This window comes from Triturus cristatus, chromosome 3_1 (genome assembly GCF_964204655.1).
Source record: "Triturus cristatus chromosome 3_1, aTriCri1.1, whole genome shotgun sequence".
In the NCBI taxonomy this organism is placed as follows: Eukaryota; Metazoa; Chordata; class Amphibia; order Caudata; family Salamandridae; genus Triturus; species Triturus cristatus.
In genome coordinates this window covers 726,235,095-726,257,536 of record NC_140583.1, presented here as the reverse complement: position 1 = coordinate 726,257,536, position 22,442 = coordinate 726,235,095, and the positions used below count along the sequence as shown (strand labels likewise).

General features: G+C 44.2%; 2 protein-coding genes across 15 annotated transcripts in view; one reads left to right on the top strand and one right to left on the bottom strand.

Moving 5' to 3' along the window:
• The window catches only part of DEAF1 (DEAF1 transcription factor), a 357,225-nt gene that overhangs the window by 8,873 nt on the left and 325,910 nt on the right, over positions 1 to 22,442 (top strand). The window lies entirely within an intron of this gene.
• TMEM80 (transmembrane protein 80) overlaps positions 1 to 22,442 on the bottom strand; it is a 298,952-nt gene that overhangs the window by 146,323 nt on the left and 130,187 nt on the right. For 2 of the 8 annotated variants that reach the window (XM_085644860.1, XM_085644859.1), the window contains exons 2-3: positions 7,001 to 7,055; positions 6,778 to 6,822 (exon numbers count right to left, since the gene is read on the bottom strand). The exons of 2 other annotated variants lie outside the window; for them this stretch is intronic. Coding sequence is in view for 1 of the 6 variants with exons in the window: in XM_085644854.1 (XP_085500980.1) it covers positions 21,950 to 21,982 (33 nt within the window). In the remaining 5 variants the exon portion in view is untranslated. Of the gene's footprint in view, positions 1 to 6,777; positions 6,823 to 7,000; positions 7,056 to 21,949; positions 21,983 to 22,442 lie in introns of all 8 variants that reach the window. 4 more of the 8 variants (XM_085644861.1, XM_085644856.1, XM_085644858.1 and 1 more) reach the window with 3 other exon arrangements.

The window sequence follows — 22,442 nt, the reverse complement described above, 5'->3', positions numbered from 1 at the left end:
TCCAGGATGGGGTGACTTGGCTGCCTCCCACCAGGGTCTGTTACCCAGAATCCCTTGCAAACCTAAAAAATTGTCAAAAAAACCACATTTTCCCCACATTTCTGTCGTGGAAAGTTCCGGAATCTGCGTGGATCCACAAATTTCCACCCACCCCGCGTTCCCCAAAGTCTTACGAGAAAAACTGTACCTCACTTGTGTAGGTCGGCCTAGTGCCCGCGACAGGAAACGGCACAAAACGCAACGTGGTCACGCCTCAATTTCGCAGTGAAAAATGACCCTTTTTTGGCAAAATGACTAGCTGTAGTTTTTGAACCCTAGCTCTGCGGGCACCTTGGGAAACCTAGCAAACCTATACATTTTTGAAAACTAGACACCCAGGGGAATCCAGGATGGGGTGACTTGGCTGCCTCCCACCAGGGTCTGTTACCCAGAATCCCTTGCAAACCTAAAAAATTGTCCAAAAAAACACATTTTCCCCATATTTCTGTCGTGGAAAGTTCCGGAATCTGCGTGGGTCCACAAATTTCCACCCACCCCGCGTTCCCCAAAGTCTTAGGAGAAAAACGGTACCTCACTTGTGTGGGTCGGCCTAGTGCCCGCGACAGGAAACGGCACAAAACGCAACGTGGTCACACCTCAATTTCGCAGTGAAAAATGACCCTTTTTTCGCAAAATGACTAGCTGTAGTTTTTGAACCCTAGCTTTGCGGGCACCTTGGGAAACCTAGCAAACCTATACATGTTTTAAAACTAGACACCCAGGGGAATCCAGGATGGGGTGACTTGGCTGCCTCCCACCAGGGTCTGTTACCCAGAATCCCTTGCAAACCTAAAAAATTGTCAAAAAAAACACATTTTCCCCATATTTCTGTCGTGGAAAGTTCCGGAATCTGCGTGGGTCCACAAATTTCCACCCACCCCGCGTTCCCCAAAGTCTTACGAGAAAAACGGTACCTCACTTGTGTGGGTCGGCCTAGTGCCCGCGACACGAAACGGCACAAAACGCAACGTGGTCACACCTCAATTTCGCAGTGAAAAATGACCCTTTTTTCGCAAAATGACTAGCTGTAGTTTTTGAACCCTAGCTTTGCGGGCACCTTGGGAAACCTAGCAAACCTATACATTTTTTATAACTAGACACCCAGGGGAATCCAGGATGGGGTGACTTGGCTGCCTCCCACCAGGGTCTGTTACCCAGAATCCCTTGCAAACCTAATACATGGTAAAAAAAAACACATTTTCCCCACATTTCTGTTGTGGAAAGTTCCGGAATCTGCGTGGATCCACAAATTTCCACCCACCCCGCGTTCTCCAAAGTCTTTAGAGAAAAATGGTACCTCACTTGTGTGTGTTGGCCTAGTGCCCGCGACAGGAAACGGCGCAAAACGTAGTGAGGTAACATCAAAATTGCCTATCCCAAATGTCGCATCACTACGTTTTGGGCCCTTGCCTGTCGCGGGTACTTGGGCATCCCACACAAGTGAGGCACCATTTTTACCGGGAGACCCAGGGGAACGCTGGGAGGTGGGAAATTTGAGTGAGCCCGGTGATGCCACAACTTTCCCACACAAAAAAGTGTGAAAAAAGTGATTTTTTTCTGCTAAAATTGAGGTTTGCAGGGGATTCTGGGTAAGGAAACATTGGGGGATCCACGCAAGCCATACCTCCCTGGAAGCCCCCGGGTGTCTAGTTTTCAGAAATGTATGGGTTTGGTAGGTTTCCCTAGATGGCCGCCGTGCACCGGGCCAAAAACCCAAGTGACCCCCCTTGCAAAACCAGGTGGTTTTGAGATAGGCAATTTTGATGTCGCATCACTACGTTTTGGGCCCTTGCCTGTCGCGGGTACTTGGGCCTCCCACACAAGTGAGGCACCATTTTTACCGGGAGACCCAGGGGAACGCTGGGAGGTGGGAAATTTGAGTGAGCCCGGTGATGCCACAACTTTCCCACACAAAAAAGTGTGAAAAAAGTGATTTTGTCAGCTAAAATTGAGGTTTGCAGGGGATTCTGGGTAAGGAAACGTTGGGGGATCCACGCAAGCCATACCTCCCTGGAAGCCCCCGGGTGTCTAGTTTTCAGAAATGTATGAGTTTGGTAGGTTTCCCTAGATGGCCGCCGTGCACCGGGCCAAAAACCCAAGTGACCCCCCTTGCAAAACCAGGTGGTTTTGAGATAGGCAATTTTGATGTCACCACACTTCGTTTTGGGCCCTTGCCTGTCGCGGGTACTTGGGCCTCCCACACAAGTGAGGCACCATTTTTACCGGGAGACCCAGGGGAACGCTGGGAGGTGGGAAATTTGAGTGAGCCCGGTGATGCCACAACTTTCCCACACAAAAAAGTGTGAAAAAAGTGATTTTGTCAGCTAAAATTGAGGTTTGCAGGGGATTCTGGGTAAGGAAACGTTGGGGGATCCACACAAGCCATACCTCCCTGGAAGCCCCCGGGTGTCTAGTTTTCAGAAATGTATGGGTTTGGTAGGTTTCCCTAGATGGCCGCCGTGCACCGGGCCAAAAACCCAAGTGACCCCCCTTGCAAAACCAGGTGGTTTTGAGATAGGCAATTTTGATGTCACCACACTACGTTTTGGGCCCTTGCCTGTCGCGGGTACTTGGGCCTCCCACACAAGTGAGGCACCATTTTTACCGGGAGACCCAGGGGAACGCTGGGAGGTGGGAAATTTGAGTGAGCCCGGTGATGCCACAACTTTCCCACACAAAAAAGTGTGAAAAAAGTGATTTTGTCAGCTAAAATTGAGGTTTGCAGGGGATTCTGGGTAAGGAAACGTTGGGGGATCCACGCAAGCCATACCTCCCTGGAAGCCCCCGGGTGTCTAGTTTTCAGAAATGTATGGGTTTGGTAGGTTTCCCTAGATGGCCGCCGTGCACCGGGCCAAAAACCCAAGTGACCCCCCTTGCAAAACCAGGTGGTTTTGAGATAGGCAATTTTGATGTCACCACACTACGTTTTGGGCCCTTGCCTGTCGCGGGTACTTGGGCCTCCCACACAAGTGAGGCACCATTTTTACCGGGAGACCCAGGGGAACGCTGGGAGGTGGGAAATTTGAGTGAGCCCGGTGATGCCACAACTTTCCCACACAAAAAAGTGTGAAAAAAGTGATTTTGTCAGCTAAAATTGAGGTTTGCAGGGGATTCTGGGTAAGGAAACGTTGGGGCATCCACGCAAGCCATACCTCCCTGGAAGCCCCCGGGTGTCTAGTTTTCAGAAATGTATGGGTTTGGTAGGTTTCCCTAGATGGCCGCCATGCACCGGGCCAAAAACCCAAGAGACCCCCCTTGCAAAACCAGGTGGTTTTGAGATGGGCAATGTTGATGTCGCATCACTACGTTTTGGGCCCTTGCCTGTCGCGGGTACTTGGGCCTCCCACACAAGTGAGGCACCATTTTTACCGGGAGACCCAGGGGAACGCTGGGAGGTGGGAAATTTGAGTGAGCCCGGTGATGCCACAACTTTCCCACACAAAAAAGTGTGAAAAAAGTGATTTTTTTCAGCTAAAGTTGAGGTTTGCAGGGGATTCTGGGTAAGGTAACGTTGGGAGATCCACGCAAGCCATACCTCCCTGGAAGCCCCCGGGTGTCTAGTTTTCAGAAATGTATGGGTTTGGTAGGTTTCCCTAGATGGCCGCCGAGCACGGGCCAAAAAGACAGTTGACCCCCTTGCAAAACCAGATCGTTTTGACATTGTTTGTTTGTAAAGCGTGAGAATTTCGGCACAATATTGCATGGAAAATGTGACAGATATTTTGAGGTTTGCAGGACATTGAGGATAAAAAAACTTTTTGGAATTCACAAGAGAGACATCACCATGAACTCCCATGGGTTTACGACAATATCTACAGTTGGTGGGTTATTTTTACATGGAACATACACCTTGGCAGAGAAACTAAAAAGACAAAGATTCCTGCACAGCCATCTATTCCTCAAACGCACACACATACTGGTTGGATTTGGCACGAGGGCGAGTGATGGTTCAGTATATACAATTGTATTAGCAAGTGATTTCACAAAAATGAAATGCACTGTTAATAATTGAAAGGGCGAGAAACTGAACCATTGACTCACAGCTCGTGAGCTGTAAAGCCACGACAAGGCACCAACCTCTTTACAGGCCATTCATACACCTTTCATACGTGTGAGACATACAAAACCATTCACACCGCCAGCCGCGGGCCAATCACATAACAAAACTCACACCAGCACACAGCACCATTCAAGGGCCCATCACTTTCACACACCCACATTCCTGACACAGCAACTACATAAGCTGATGGATTGCGTGGAGTGGCACTCAGCTAGCAGTGTGTGTAGTGACCAGCAGCAAGTCACTACTCACACACAGCCAGCCGAGCGCCAGTCCACGCACACCGCTAGCCGAGCGCCAGTCCACGCACACCGCTAGCTAAACACCAGTCCACGCACACCGCCAGCCAAGCGCCAGTCCAGGCACACCGCCAGCCAAGCACCAGTCCACGCACACCGCCAGCCAAGCACCAGTCCACGCACACCACCAGCCAAGCACCAGTCCACGCACACCGCCAGCCAAGCACCATTTCACGCACACCGCCAAAGAAGTGCCAGTCCACGCACACTGCCAACACATTTAGGATTTTTTTAGGCAAAAATAAAAACACAAACAAATCGCAAATAGATACAAATCTACAAACACAAAATCAGAAACTAAACATATTGCATTAACGCCAACCTTGAAACAGAATCAAATTTTTCAAAAAATACAAACCAATCAGTTAACTTTACCACTCATGAATGCTCCCAAAAATTCTTTTGCGTATGGTACGCTCTAAAACAAGCAGGGACACACAGCCCAGGTTTAGATGGACAGTCAGGGCAGTACATACGAATCTCCTTCCGCGTACCTCTTCGCCAACAGACTCTGCATCTCCTAGTGGGAAAATCTTTTGCCGGTGTGGGAGGGATGAAATCAGGAAAGTGGCGATCTTTCAATCGAACCACATCCTCCACCACTCCAAATCTAGGAACACTTGCCTGTTCCACAACAACAAGGCTAGCTATCACAGAGTTCTGAAACTGAAGAAATGTCAACTTTGACGCAGGAGAACACTCCTTGAACACAATAAAAGCATTGAAGATTGCTAATTCGAAGAAATGGATGGCCAACTTCCTATACCAAACATAAGCCTTCCGAATAGCAGAGTAAGGTTCCAACCTCTGATCTACTATGTCAACACCACCCATGTGCTTATTGTAGTCTAGAATGCACACAGGTTTGCGCACTTCAGCAACCTGACCCCAAACAGCCACAGGTGAAGTACTCTCATCATGGATGGTAGTCAGCATGTACACATCCCTCCTGTCCACAAATTTTACAGCTAGTAGTTCATCACTACGCAAGGAACTGCACTGCCCCCTCTGAAGTTTTTTGCAAACAAGCTCTTTCGGATAACCTTTACGGTTAGAGCGGATTGTGCCACATGCAAAAGTGTCCACTTTATACAATTCCTTAAATAATTGCACAGCAGTATAGAAGTTATCAAGGTACAAATGGTGGCCTCTGTGAAACAGTCTTCTAGCAAGATCCCACACAATTTTCTCTGCAACTCCAAAAGTGGACGGACACCCTGGGGGGTCAATAGTAGAATCTCTACCAGTGTACACACGAAAATTAAAAACATATCCTGTCCTACTCTCAGACAACATATACAGCTTAATTCCATAGCGTGCCCTCTTGCTAGGGATGTACTGCCTAAAAACCAAATGGCCCTTGAACAAGACCAAAGACTCATCAATAGATATTTCTTTCCCTGGAGTATAGATCTCAGAAAATCGATCTACAAAGTGATCAAAAACGGGCCGAATCTTAAAAAGACGGTCACAGTCAGGGTGATCTCGTGGCAACGCCATAGAATTATCAACAAAATGCAGCATACGTAGCAAAAGTAAATACCGATTACGAGTCATAACTGCAGGAAATATGGCAGTTGCCAACAAGGGGCTAGTAGACCAATATGAAGCCAAGGTTGGCTTCCTTACCACACCCATCAATAAAGTCAAACGCAAAAACTTCTTAATCTCTTCCAGATATGTGGGAGTCCACCGGGTAGCTCTAGACTGGGGCCTAAGTTTGTCGCTGTTGTCCCTCCAAAACTGTTCTGCATACAAATTCGTCTGCTCAACAATCTCACCCAAAAATACATCATCCATAAACAACTGAAAAAACTGTATAGGCAAAAAGTTTTCACAATTCACTGTACACCCTGCATCACCGCTAAAGGCAGGCAACACCGGCTGCACCATGTTTGGATCAACCCAAAGTCCAGCACTTCCAGTAGGAAGCCTAGCAGCCTCAGACTGCAATCCAGATGCCTCTTGCACCATCGGCACAGCAGTTTCCTCCTCTAAGACAGGCACTTCATCCGCACTGAGTGTTGCTTCATCCACACCAAGAGTACCTTCATCTGCACTGAGAGTACCTTCATCATCCGATGATTCCATGTTGAGTGAAAACTCACTGCCAGAATCTTCCCCTCCCTCCTCTCCCTCAGACGCACTGTCAGTCTCATAATCATGCTCAGAGGAAGATTCAAGAAGCATACCGACCACCTGTTGAGCAGTCATTCTACGGCTAGCCATATTGCTTACTAATAAAGGTAACTTGTCAAACAAGTCAACAATAACAAACACTTTGTAAAATAAGTAATAAACAAAAAGCACCTTTATCAAAAACTCAAATATACTCCAAAACAATACCACTCACTTGCCAGAGGCAGCTAAACTACTCACCACCACCAACTCTGTACAGACACAGTATGGATCAACAATATCCCTCTAAAAAAGAAAGAGAAAAGCAATTACACATAAGACTATGCAAAACACATCGCAAAGAATTTCATGCTCAAACCACTAACTAAATATGCCGCCATTATGACATCACTTACAAAAAAATTCATTCAGACATTATATTATTACTCATTTGGTGCAAATACAACAACAAAAAAATTCTTACCAAAACAATGCAACTACACAAAACTGCAGAACAACCACTGTCGAAAAGCTTTAGACTAGAATAAAAAGGAGAAAAAAACTTTATTGTAACATATGCATATAATGCTCTAGACCATCACGTACTGCGCAAAATTTATTGCTTGAACCTCCCACTTTCAAGAAGGAAAGATCGATGGCCCAATCCTTTACAAGCAACGCGGCGAGAATCTGGAACTGAGCCTCAGCTCCGGACCACCCCCTCCCTCGTCCCAGTCCTTCAAAACTGACCTCATAGTTCTCCTCCTGCAAAGACACTTCCAAACTTAATTCACACCCTCTCTATTGTCTGAAGGAAGTCTTTATATTATAGGAAATTCTGTTCTCCATGCCCGTAGAAGTGCCTTCCCAGTGTGTTCCTGTGTTTTGCGTGTCTGCCATTTATTGCACTTTTATACCTCTACTTGTACTTTGTACTCTTTTGTAAGTTGCACACATGTCACTTTTCCTCTTGTAACGTATTGTTTGCTACCTCTTGTATTTTGTTTGCTTTTGATACATGCACAATTACCACCATTGCCTCATGTAACATAACGTTTGCTCTTGTTTTCAGAGTGTCTGCCATTTATTGCAGTATTTTACCTCATGTGACATCCATCAGAGAGCTGCGTGAATAATTACCTGGTAATCCCCTCATCACAATGCAAACACCCACCCGAAATAGGTACCCAGTGAGGTCGCACCGTTCGCATTGCCCTAACCTGCTCAAGGTTCATGTGACCTCAGTGACAGTCACAGCGACTGGATCACTGTTGCTCTAGGGTGTGCTGCTTCGTAGGCCTGTCAGCAACACTGGAGATGAACTTCAGTATGGATTGTGGTGGACAGGCCGTCAAGGATAACCCACAATTGACACCACTACAGTACACCTGCTTGTGCTAAGACATCAAGCCTTCTAAGGTCTAGTGGGGCCTTCTACGGTCTAGCATGGGAATGTGCTCCCTCAGTACAGTGGTGTGGTGGACTGGTCATGAATGCTGAACCCGGTTCCCCAGTTCCAAATTCAACAGCTCCGGCCATAGTGCCACATCCCCACTGAACGCATACTTGCCCACTGAGAGAAACTCGCACTGCCTTCAGCTATAACCTAATTGTGCCCGCTATAAACACTTGGATGTGGCTCAATTCAAATTATGCACTTGATAAGAGTAATACGCTGCCTAAAAAAAAAAAAACACTCATAGGGAATGCAAAGCATGTGAAATGTAAGCAGAAACAACATGGTTACCTAAACGATCTCTCACTAACTATTCACAAATCAGCGAGTGATTTCACCTGAAAAGTTATGGACATGACTAGAGGGCCCTGAAGGTAACCGTTTCACTGTCCATTGCTTACATCCTTACAAAACATAAGCAGCATGGTAGACCACATCCATAAACACAGAGCCATGGTGCACATTGTGTTTTCCAATTCACCCATCAACCAGGTATTGCAGTACCTCCAGGAATGGTACACTCTCCCACCCTGGAAACAACAATGCTGTTCAAAGGAAGACGAGAAAACGAAAGTAGCACTTCACTGGCAAACTCTGTGATGCTGGTGTATTTGGATGTAAATAAAATCAATCTGGCCACTTTGCAACCCCTATGTCTTACTTTATTTTGCCCCCCCCTGGGAACAACAATGCTGTTCAAAGGAAGACGAGAAAACGAAAGTAGCACTTCACAGGCAAACTCAGTGAAGCTGGTGTATTTGGATGTAAAATAAAAAAAAAACAATCTGGCCACTTTGCAACCCCTCTGTCTTACAATATTTCGCCCCCCCCCCCCCTCCTGGGAACAACAATGCTGTTCAAAGGAAGACGAGAAAACGAAAGCAGTGCTTCACTGGCAAACTCTGTGATGCTGGTGTGTTCCGATGCAAATAAAAACAATCTGGCCACTTTGCAATCCCTCGGTATTACTTTATTTCGCCCCCCCTGGGAACAACAATGCTGTTCAAAGGAAGACGAGAAAACGAAAGTAGTGCTTCACTGGCAAACTCTGTGATGCTGGTGTGTTCCAATGCAAATAAAAACAATCTGGCCACTTTGCAACCCCTCGGTATTACTTTATTTGCCCCCCGCCCCCCACGCACCCACCGATCCTAAAATCCCCCCTCCCCAGCCCCAAAACTCACCTTTACTCTCGACGCGCAGGAAGCAAATGGCTTCCTGCACCTCGGAGAGCAAAGGGGACACCTCCAATGACGTCAGCGCGTCATTGATGACGCGGGGGAGGGGGGCGGGGGGAGGCAGGGGAAGGTCTTCCCCTGCCTTCCCAGTTAAAAAAACAAAGATCGACCACTCACGGGGGGAGCGCCAGCGCTTCCCCTGTGGGTGGGTGTCATGACGAGATGGTCTCGTCATGGGCACAGCGCGACTGTGCTCCATGACGAGACCATCTCGTCATGGGCACAGAACGGGTTAAAATAAAGTATTTGTATCTGTATGGTTTTGTGTTACCTTAAACACACTGTTGTATATTTTTAGTTTTTATCTTGTGTAATTCATAATGAAATTTTATATTAATTTTTTTGATGTGTATGTGCTTTTATGATTGGTATAATAACAATTGAATAAAGCTTTTCTTGACTTGACTTGAATGCAAGCTTCCACAAGACAAAACTATCCAATAGGAATATTAATCACCAGCGTTATCTTGACATTTCTCATGTTGACTGAAACCTGCTTGACATACAAGGAACTCTGCAGTAAATGCTTCTAAACCCATAAGTTATTTTCTAACACAGCACCCACCTAACTCAGCGCCAGGCGCAGCTGCACCACCCTAAAGCCTTTCGCGGAAGGACAAAACATGGAGGGACTAACACCAGAAGTGGAAGTAAGGTCCAGGGAGGTAGTAAGGCCCACGGAAGCTGATGAATAAGAAGCAAGCACTAGTGGGTGACAATAATGCCGACCATCTGTAATCAATGGGCAGGCAGTAAATTACCTGTAAGCCAGCCATGTCTCGTAACAGATAGCACATGCACTGTCTTAGGCGAGGCCTAAATATGGGTAGCTGGTGTGTGAACATGACCCAAGGATGGGCATCGAACGTGCAACAGTGGTGGTAAAGATCAATGACAGTAAATAACCAAAATGGGCGACAAATAATGAGTCTTATCAGCCAAAAAAGCAAGAATGAAGGCTAACATCATAAAAAAATATCTGATGAGGATGCCAGTTGTAAAACTGTGGAGTAGAAACAGATGTGCAATGTTGTTTTTGTGAGGTGGAGCTATAGCATCCACTGCACCAGAAAAATTCTTCAAGTCGCAAAATGGGGTCATATCTGTTAAATATTTAGAAAGTATGTACTAACTTATCTAATAGTACCCAACTGGGGTGGAATGCTGATACAGTGGACCTCCATGTAGAATATGACCTCTAACTTCTTGAGTCTTTTTGCACGTCACCCCTTCTGTATAAAACTGCCTGGACTTGAAGAAAGCATGCCAGATCAGTTCTCTTCGAATCCGCAATATGCAGGCATTCTGACTCAGTCTTAGTCATGTTAGCTCACTCGAAACTCGTACAGGAATTCTTGATGGATGTTAGAACATCAGTAGTTATGTTAGCAATTACAAAGAGCAACCATTTTAGAGAATTCTGTTTTATGGCTGCAAGGTTTTCAGATTTCCTTTGTATGACATTTCCATGTTTTAGCCTGCAAATGTGTAACTCTTGAGTGTCATTTTATTGACACAAAAACGTGCTAGTCCTCCATGCAGCTGTGATCATTTTGTTTATTTATCCAGCTGCCAGAGCTTCAACTTTCAAGGGCACACATGATATTGTAATGCTTTAAACCAGGGGTTAGATCTATGAAGTATTTTTGCTTTTGAAAACGTTCTGATTCACAGAATCAGGCAGTTTGTGACTGCTAAAATGTTTTTTCTGATGTACAAAGCCCAAATTGTAATTTGGTAACTTGTTACCGAATCGCAATTTGGGTTTTGTGATTGGGTATTTGGACGGGGCGTGTTGAGGGCGTTGTTTCATAATATCGAATTGCAGTGTTAAGTACAATTGTTTTGCGACCAAAATACGTTTGCAAAACATTTGCAATTTACTGCTATCTCAAATTTGGTGAAAACCCATTTGCAAAAGGGAAAGGGGTCCCTTAGGGACCCCTCCACTTTGAGAATACTGGCAAAACATGTTTTAAGAGTTGGCAGTGGTCCTAGGGACCACTGTCTACTCGTAAAAAATGAACCTTCAAAGTTTTTTTTTTCTTTTTAAACGCATCCCGTTTTTCTTCAAGGTAAATGGACTGTTAAAAAAAAAAAAGATTGCTTTATTTATAAGCAATGACAGACATGGCGATCGGCTGACCCCAGCAGACCACCATCCCTGTGATGGTAGAGAATCCCAGTGGGTTACAAATTGCGACCTACCTTTTTATTATTCATGAGGCAGGTCTATTTGTGACCAACTACGAATCACTAATGAAATTCAAAAGAGTTTAACACATTAGGAATAGCTATTTCCTAATTGCAATGCACAATAAATAGCAATTAGGTAATTGCTATTCCTTTTTTTCACATCTGGCAGTAGATTGTCATTGTGAAAACCATGCCATATTTCATAGATTTGGTATGTTTATTATGAAACGTTATGACACAGCCAGTAGGACTGCCCTACATATTGTGAAAAGCATGAGTTAAAGACAATAGGCTCCTTAAGATGGATCGTTATTACATTGTGCTAAAGCCAGTAGGCAGGTACTTTGTTACATGGAATTTCACCGATTACTGTAGTAGGCAAGTATTTTTACATTGGTAACCCACCCAAACAAATTGTGCGGTAGAACATTTGCACTACAATATTCCTTATTAGGCTGTCTAATTAGAGATAGTATTTTGCTTTTCCAACTGTAATTTTGTATATAATTGCACTATTATGACTGTATGTTGGATGGTTATGGGCTTAAATTGGTTAAGGTGACAAGCCAATGATAAAAACTATATGTCTGATTGCTTACTATGAAAAGTTATGATGAAGAATGTAGGCCTGACATATTGATTGTGAAAAGCATATGTTACAGTTTCATTTAAGGGTGGGTTGTTATTACTCTGAATTAAAGCCTACAGATAGTTTTTTTTCTCACATGAATTATCAATGATTACCTTTAATAGGCGAGGGTTTTGGTGTTGGTCACCCCCTCTGACAATCCGGGAGTATAGAAGGTTTGCACTGTGAGAATCCTCCAGTTAGAGATTTTTGCTTTCCCAACTGTAATATTGTACATATTTGCACATTCATGACTGTGTGCCTTGTGGTAAAGCTTATGCTCAGTACACCAAGCCTGAGTTGATTGTGTTGACAAGACCATGATAAAGAGCTATAGACCTTATTGGTGCTCAGGGAAATGTTATGCCAATGCCATAGGCCCAGGCTGCTTATTATGAAGTGTTATTCAGAGGCAGTAGGCCTGGCTTGTTTATTGTGAAAAGCATATGGTAAAGCCAATAGACCTCTAACCCCTTAGCTGCTGCCTCCCCCATTGCTAAACTCTTTTTTGGGCTATTTTGGGTAGTTTGAGATTAGGGAGGTATAAACATTTTTTCACATAAGGTATCCATGCCAAATTTGAATCTTTTTTCCCCAACACCCAGGGGATTCTAAAGCTACCCGGAATATATGGATTCCCTTGGAGGGGACCGAGAAAATAGGCAAAATACAGCAACATCTCGAGTTGCCTCATTATGTTACAGGACTTAGAAAGGTCTTTGGTTCCATGTAATCTTACAGATTATCATCGTAGGCAAGTGATGTGATGAGGATCACGCCCGCTGACAAGCCCTGAGAGTAGAATTTCACTAAGGTGACTGCTGTTAAGCCCTTTTGGAGGGGCAGAATATTGTTTTGCCAACTTTAATTTTGTACATATTAGTAATTTTTATAAATGTATGCCTGATGCTTACCAACTTTTGGACAATTTTGTAGGTCTGGGTTGTGTATAGTGTCAATGCAGTGGAATAGGGTAGAGCCTTATCAGTTCACTGGGAAAAGTTATGTTAGATTCCTTAGGTCCGATTATGTTTATAATGAAAAGTTACGATAAAGCAAGTACTCTTTTCTTATTGTAAATGGTATGTCTTAATAGAAAACAGCTTTTAAGGGTGAATTGTTATTATGCTTTGCTAATGCCTGTAGGCAGGCATTTAAAAACTTCAAATCTTACAGATTAAGTTAGTAATCAAAAGGGTTTAGTGCTGGTGACTCACCTGAACAAACCACAGTGATAGACAATTCGCACTATAGTAATTATTATGCTCTATTAGATGGCATTTTATAATATTTGACAACTGTGTGTATATATATATATATATATTCACTGAAAAAACCATAGGTTTCACACATGTTATAGTTAGCTGTACATTTTACTGATAAAAAACCAATGAAATTCCTCCGTTATAGTTACTGTAGGCAACTATAACTCACGCGACCGTAATCCTCTGCTGATGCTAATACTGTATTTAGACACTTATTTGCCCATGTCTTCTTCCATTAAATTTTAGCTATACATATATTACAAATATTTTTTTTTCATAAAGACACATATGTCATCAGCAGAGGATTACGGTCGCGTGAGTTATAGTTGCCTACAGTAACTATAACGGGGGAATTTCATTGGTTTTTTATCAGTAAAATGTACAGCTAACTATAACATGTGTGAAACCTATGGTTTTTTCAGTGAATTTGTACGGTTTTTTAAATGCTAACTTACTTTAAGCCATTCGTGGCGTGCACGCCCAGTTAACACAGTTCGTTCCGTGCGCACACGTGGTCCTAACTATAACTACCTACTGGCGACCGCCAGTAGGTAGTTATAGTTAGGACCACGTTTCCATAGGAAATCCGCAACATTCTATTTTGAATAACCTTTGCGCCGGTCGACGAATCCTCGCGAATTTTTCAAAATAGGTGGGGCGCTACGCTCCGCTCCTACCCTGAAAGTCTCGGGGGGATTCGTCAAGCGGGGGCTGAGATAAAAGGGGGGTCCCAAAACGCGTTTTTCCCATGCATTTTTCCATAGGACCTTTAGACACAGCTACAGCCCGAACGGCTGAACAGAATTACTTGAAATTTGGCAGAGAGGTAGTCCTCAGGTCAAGGAAGTGCCTTTTGTAGGTTTGGTGTAAATCTGTTCAGTAGATTCTGAGAAAATAGCCTTTAAATCAATATATATATCTGAGCCAGCTTACGGTGCGCTTACGGTGCGCTTACCGTACGCGTACGGTGACGTGCGCGAGCGCAATTCTGATTGGCTCTTAGATCTTAGTAAACATTCGAATCGGCCGAAACCAGGAAGCGGCGGCCGCCATTTTCTCTCTCGCACTGAGAGTGTGGATTAAAATACAAAGCACAAAAACATGTAAAGGGGCTGTTTGGACAGCTCCAAAACACCTAGCCATGTTGAGGGAGTCCCCAAAGATCCCCCAAGGCCAAAAACGGAATTTTTATTTTTTCGCTAATTTCGCCGATTACGCTTACCGTACGTGTACGGTAAAAAATTATTAAAAAAAAAAAATTATCCACACTCTCCCCACCCCGTGTGCAAATGGTGCCCAAAGGGCACCATTTTTGCATGGCTTATAACAGATGAGAAAAATTAAAATATTACCTTTCAAAACGAAGTGCATCATATGTCCTCCATGTGCGCACGGTGCGCGAAGCGCATCGTGCGTACATGGCCCATCTAGCGTAACGTGGGCACGCGGTGCGCGTAGCGCACCGCGTGCCCACCGTGCGTGCACGGCACTAACTGCGTAAAGTGGGCGCGCGGTGCGCGAAGCGCACCGCGTGCACACTGTGCGCGCACGGTGCGCGAAGCGCACCGCGCGCGCACGGAACGAACTGCGTTAAGTGGGCGCGCACGCCACGAATGGCGTAAAGTAACTTAGCATTTAAAAAAACGTACAAATTCACTGAAAAAACCATAGGTTTCACACACGTTATAGTTAGGAATTAGCATTTAAAAAACCTTGCAAATTCACTGAAAAAACCATAGGTTTCACACATGTTATAGTTAGCGGAAATTTTACTGATAAAAAACCAATGAAATTCCCCCGTTATAGTTAGTGCAGGCAACTATAACTCACGCGACCGCAATCTTCTGCTGATGACATATGTGTCTTTATGAAAAAAAAATATTTGTAATATATGTATAGCTAAAAATTTATGGAAGAAGACATGGGCAAATAAGTGTCTAAATACAGTATTAGCATCAGCAGAGGATTGCGGTCGCGTGAGTTATAGTTGCCTGCACTAACTATAACGGGGGAATTTCATTGGTTTTTTATCAGTAAAATTTCCGCTAACTATAACATGTGTGAAACCTATGGTTTTTTCAGTGAATATATATATATATACATTATAATTTTATCACAATATACTTGATGGTTCCCTTGTCACAGTAGATTTGAGTTGTTTATGGTGAAAAAGCCAATAATAAAGGTTAAAGGCTTAATTGATTATATTGAAAAATTATGATAAAGGCAGTAGGCCTGATATATTGATTGTGAAATAGGCATTTAAGGGTAGATTGCTATTACTCTGTGTTGAAATCTACAGATAGGTAGTTTGTTTTGGGAGTCTCACAAATTACCATAATAGTCAATCGTTTTGGTTCTGGATACCCTGTCTGACAAATCATGAGTGTATAAGATTTGTCCTGTCAGAATCCGTGTTAGGCCCTTTTAGGAGAGATATTATTTTGCTTTGCCAACTGTAATTTTGTATTGTACATAATTTTCTGAGTGTATGCTTGATGGTTGGCTAGTGTTTAAGCCTATACTCAGTACAGGAGGCCTCAGATGGTTATGGTGATAAGTCATTGATAACAGCTGCAAGCCTAGTTGGTTCACTTAGAACAAATATTTCTGTTGCCATAGGCCTGATCTGTTTATTATGAAACGTTATGATAAACATATTAGCGCTTGACATATTGGCTGTGAATAGCGTGTGTTTAAATCAATAAGCATTTATGGGTGGATTGTTATTTCTCTGTGTTTTTGTTAAATGAAATATCAGATTACCTTTGTAGGGAATTATTTTGGTGTGGGTTACTTCCTCAGACAAAACCCAGGAGAGCAGATTTGCACTGTAATAATTTTTGCTAGAATCTCTTCTCCTATGCCCGCCAGGATCTTCTGATAAAAAAGATATACTTTATATATATCCATATAGATACATAGAGGGCCTTGGGGTCCACTCTGTTCTGCCATTGGTCTGTCTGAGGGTCATTTACACACTGCTTCCATCCATGTCAGTGAACTGCATGGGGTAATAGTTCAGTCTACACCAATCATTCTCTTTTGTCCTGTGAATGGTGACATTTTCTGATCATGTGTGTACATCCATCTGCACATGAGTGCTTTTCAGTAGTGGGTCTGGTTGGCAAGTCCTTTTAGTTTTGAAGTTTCTCCTTTTATAGTTCCCCTTTCATTTCTTCGACTATACTCTTTTTATTTTAATGTTTCTTAAGAGGATACTACAGCTCTTAAGGTAGCGCTAACTGGTTGCTTGCTTGCCGCTCATATTAAATTTAGTGTGCCTCATTCCACGTGGCCACTTCCTCTGAGCCAGAAGGCCGTTATGGAATGCTGTTGCCCAAGGTCCATCATTGTTTTACCATTCCAAGATGGCCAACACGTTGGTTCTAAATGCGGTGGCCATACTTGAGCTTTAAAACAATGATAAACTATTTACAATACCTGTGCAAGACGGACACCCACTGCTATGTTTAATTTTGATATTACAAACATATGCCCACCATGGTTTGCATTTTTCAAAGTGGTAGCCCATTTTCCCTGTTTTTTGTGCTCTCAACCTACTTTCAGTTTGTGGTGGAAACCAGTATGAAACCCATGGGTGATCCAGGAGAGCTATGGATTTCTGAAAAACAAACACAATTCTGAATTCATCAAGGGGTCATATGTGTAGATCGCTCAAGGTTTTCCCAATGAAAATAACTGTTGAAATATTTAAAAAGAGTAGGAAAAAAACGGTAATTTGTGACATCTTCACCTATAACTTTTTGTCATGATGGCCGATTTACAAAAGCAATATACCATTACGTCCACTAGACCCTTCTAGTTGTGGGGAAATATAGGGTTTGTAGGTTCTCAAAGAACCCAAGGTACCCAAATCTAACAACTGAGTTGCACTGTACAATGGTTTATCGTTGAGTTCAGAGTATATACCAATTCATATAGTGAATAGGTAGAGTGAAACATTGGTATCAAGGAAACCTAGGTATTTCAGAAATGGGCACAACATTTGTAGTTTAGAAACAGTGGTTATTTATACATCTCTCAATTTGTGGGACCCGTAGTAGCGTATGATTTAGAATACATTTTTCAAAATGTCTTCTTTCTTATACACCAGCTTACATTCCGAAGGCCCAAATGCAGCGAAATCCAATTGCTACTAACAAATGTTCTACTATTCTACTATTCTATGCTCCTTGAAGTCTTCCTTTCGGAATGGTACCTCACTTGTGTGGGTAGGGTTGGTGCCTGTGACAGGAAATGGGCCAAAAACACAAAATGAACTCATCACAGTTTCCACTAAAAACTGACCCTTTTTTCCAATATGGGTAGCTCTAGATTTTGGACCCTAGCTCAGGCAGCACCTAGGAAAACCTTACAAACCTGTGCATATAAAAAAACCTAGACACCTAGGGGTATCCAGGGTGGGCTAACTAACTTGGTTCTCACCAGGTTTTTCTACCCAGAGTCCCTTCCAACCCCTAAACTTTGACCCCAAAAACATTCCTCACATTTCTGTGATGGAAAGTTCTGGAATCTGCAGAGAACCACAAACTTCCCTCCACTCGGCATTCCCACAACTCTCTTAAGAAACATGGTACCTCACTTGTGTGGCTAGGCCTAGTTCCTGCGACAGGAAACATCCCAAAATGCAACATGGACACCTCACTTTTTTCCACTCAAAACTGACCATTTTTTCCAATGTGTATAGCTGTAGATGTTGGACCCTAGCTAAGCCGATATCTAGGGAAAACTAGAAAACCAGTGCATTTTTGAAAACTAGACACCTAGGGTGGGCTGACTTGAGTGGCTGTTGCCAGGTTTTTGTATCCAGGATCCCTTACAAACCTCAAACTTTGACTAAAAAAAATGTCCTCACTTCTGTGATGGAAAGTTCTGGAACCACAAACTTCCATCTACCCGGAATTCCCACAAGTCTCCCGATAAAAATAGTACGTCACTGGTGTGGGTAGGACTAGTGCCCGGGACAGGAAATGGCCAAAAACCCAACATGGATGCATAACATTTTTCTACTGAAAACCGACCCTTTTTTCCAGTGTGGGTAGCTGTAGCTTTTGGACCCTAGCTCAACAGGCACCTAGGGAAACCTGTACATAATCAAGCCTTTAACATTTTGCCACACAGGATACGCCGTGACAGCGCCGCTATCGCCCCGTTCACCATTATGTGCAGTGTGGGGACTATAAAGGACTTCAGTCGGCCAACAGAACACATACCACGTTCTGACAGCGGATAAAGGTGTCGAGTAGGCCATGAGAATCTCCATGATTTCCTCAAGTAGAGGGACTAAAATGTTATGACTGCTTGCCTAGTGAAGTAGTGGCCCATGTAAGGTAGGTTTCGATGCACAGCCATTGAAAGATTTACCTAACGGCAGCTCCACCTCAGTCAAATACTTCACTTTGTATGGTACAACATAAAGCAGGTAGTAAAAACACAGGGCTTGCTGAGATGGGCACAACTCTCCAGCCTCTTTCCCTGCTTAGAGCATACAATGACAATTTATTGTATTTATTTGCAGAGTTTTATATAGCGCTGGCTAGACCCGGAGGTATCAATGCGCTTTACATGAGGATTAGCGAGTTATAAATTATATCCGTTACTGGAGCCTAGTATAATGTAGGGAAAAAAACAGTGTTACACAGTAACATGAGTTCCTAGAGCATAGCATAACATAGACACACATCCTATGGGGCATAGAAGGTAAAGGAGGAGAAGTAAAAATGGGGTTGAAATGCCGATCGGGTCAGGCAGACTGGCAAGGGGGAAAGAACTTCAGGGGAACCAAAAAGTCAAAGAGAAAGTCAAATCAAACAAGGTGGGGACCAGCAATCACCACATCCAGTGTCGCAATGACTGTACAAGATGAGAGGGGTGCAGCAGACCCCTAGGGGGGTCGACTTGAGGTAGAGGTCAGTCTGGCGACACAGGGAGCAGTCCAGCGGCAAGAGAAACAGTCGCAGCCGCCAAGATGGAGGACCCAGGTCACGGGCACCGATATCATTATCACAAAATGGCGTGATACACAAAAATCCAATCCATAAAACCACAAGGGGGCAGAATCCACAGGGAAGGACTGGATGGGGGAAGGGGCAGCAACAGGATCAAGGCGGTAGGAAGGCTGGAGATCGCCTTCCTCAATCGGGCCGTCAACGTGCACATGCTCGGGGCAGCAGTGTAGTCGTTCAGAGGAAGTCCGCTAGGGCGCCTAGGCAGCAGCCCCGGACGAGGGAGACAGCAGCGGGGACCAGTAGGACACGCCTTCTCAGACTCCAAAAATGAAAACAAGCTCGGGGGCACCGGTCGGCAAGCAACTGCAATCAAGCCCGAAAGGCAGGAGACAGCCGGAGTAGTGATCCCCAGCCCATATCCTCCACAGCTACCCAGACATCTCGATCGGGCAACGGCCGCGCTGAATTTGCTCGGCAGATCATCGATGATACGTCGGAAGGTGAGGGAGGAAGGAGACACAGAGCATAGACGAGGAATCTGTGCCCAATGTCCGGCTGGGTAGGTGACGGCCGAGGAGGTGATCCACAGCCACTCTCCTCTATAGCTACCGAGGTAGCTCCACCGGGCATCGGCCATTTTGCTAGGGCTCCGTGGTCGGTAGATTATTCAGAAGTTTCGAATTCAATAGCGGGAAAAGGAGAATCGAAGGACCGCAGTCCAGAAGAACCCCATGTGTGTATAAAGGTCCAAGGAAGGGGTAGTTTCAAGGGGAATAGAGTCAAAAAGGCAATCCCTAGCCAGGGAGCTCCCGGCTGGAGCTCCTCACCTGTCGGCTATCTTGAAAAGGTTGACGACAACACAGTCAAATCTTTTTATCTGTTTCAAGAATGCGGTCAGCAAAGTGTCGATCCTACAGGCTTGCCGCAGCCTCCAGGGAATATGAAGTGGAGGCTGCTGCTTCTGTAGCAGTAATGCTTTCAGTGATGGACAACTGAAAGTCCGGGAAAGATACAAGTCTTCAACTTAAGGCATTGTATATTGTCATCTGGATCAGGTGAGGAAACAGTTTCTTGTACCAAGTGTAAGTTTTACAACGTGCATTGTATGACTGAAGAACCTGGTCGTTCTTATCCACGCCCATGTACTTGTTGTAATCAAGTATATGGGTGGGCTTGTGAACTTCGGCCATCTGACCTCAAACCGTGATGGAGGAAGTGCTCTTATCATGAATTGTAGTGAGCATGTACACATCATGACTATCAGAGAACTTGACTGCAAGCAGTTTGTTGGAATGCAATGCATTGCTCTGGGATTTCTGGAGCATCTTACAAACAGGCTACTATGGGAATCCTTTTTGGCGACAATGAACTATACCGCATGCCACAGTGCCAGCTTTGTACAGCTCACTGAACAGCTCTACCCCATATAGAAATTGTCCACATTAAGGTTATAACCTTTGTCAAGGAGTGGCTGAACAAGCTCCCCTACAATCATTCCTGTGACTTCAAGCGTGGGAGGGCAACCTACAGGGTTTAGAGTGGAGTCTTTCTCTGTATACACTCTCAAACTGTACGCATTGCCAGTAGAGCTCTCACACAGAATGTACAACTTGATGCCATAGCGAGCTCTTTTGCCCGCAGTGTACTGCCTGAACAGCAGCCACCCTTTGTAAAGGATCAAAACCTCATCAATGATTATATTCATTCCAAGAATATTAATCTCTGGATACCTGGCAGACAAATGTTCCATGACAGGCCGAATTCTGAACAAACTGTCATGGTCTGGATGGCCCGGAGGCAATGCAGCGGAATTGTTACTGAAATGTAGTATACGCTGCAACAGCAAAAAACGATCTCTGCTCATGTACAGTGCGAAGATGGGGGTTACCCAAACTGTGCATGTAGACCAGTAGGACTGCAAGGTTGGTTTCTGCACTATTCCCATATTGAGCGTAAGGCACAAAAATATCTTCAACTCCTCAAGCGAAGTGGGAGTCCACTAGTGTTCCCTAGAATGAGGCCCCAGAGTGCCTCCGCGCGGCTCCCTCAGAAATTGTTTGGCATGCAGTTTTATTTGCTGCACAATTTGATCAAGGAGGTCGACATCCAAAAAGAGATGGATGTAGTCAATTGGCAAAAAGTTGGCCGTATTGACTTTACATCCAGTGTTGCTAGTTAATGGTGGAATTTGGGTCTGAACTAAAGTTGGGGGCTGCCAAGAGAGCACTCCATCTGTGCTTACTGCTGCGTTTGTTGGCTCTCTGGGTTGGTCTGACCTGCTACGGTTCCCCCGCTGCACAGACTTTGCTTGCGAAGGGACAGCACAACTGCCATCATTAATGTCCCTCTGAATCACTGGAAGATGAGTTGTTAGATGGAACTCCGTCGACTGAAAAATCACTTCCAGATTCTACTCCATTTTCCTCTCCCTCAAATGCTGTCTCAGTATCTGCTATCTCAGTCTCTGATCCTGGCTTAGAGCTGTCCTCCATAACCAGAGTTAGGGCCTGGGCAGCAGTTATACACCGATACGCCATCTCAGCTTACCGGCTAAAATCATCCTTCTAAAACTCTGTCCTACATAAAAGGCAGAAGTATTGTTCTAAATCGAAATCACTAAATCAGTCGGTGGGTGTCTGCGTCTGTAAAAATGTGTGCAGTAGTAAACAAAAACTTACTTTTTGAGTGAATCTGCAAGTTCTCCAAAGGCACTTAAAAAAGGCAAAAAAGACACAGTATTACTTCACATTATCACAAACCAAATATCACAGCATACTTATGCAAAATTTATTGTTGGGGGAGCTGCTGGTCAAAAGCCAGTATAAAAATAATTTCCAGAAGCCACAAATCAACCTTTGATCTCAAGAAGCAGCAGGGACCAGTGTTTGGGGAGCTGTTGGCCATCGTGGTGAACTGGCTGATCCCCTCAGGGGGCATTCGTTTTCTTAAAATATGTGTTTATAAAAATAAAAGTACGCGGAATTGTCAGGGGGTTGGCCCTGCTGACAAATGGTCTGACCCCCTGTTGGGCCCTCAAGTTATTAGCAATACAAAAATGCTTTTCCTGTGGAAACTATATCCTACTATATCCTAACTATAACTGCCTACTGGTGACCGCCAGTAGGATATATATATATATATCATTTCATTTTCAAATCCTTTATTCGATAT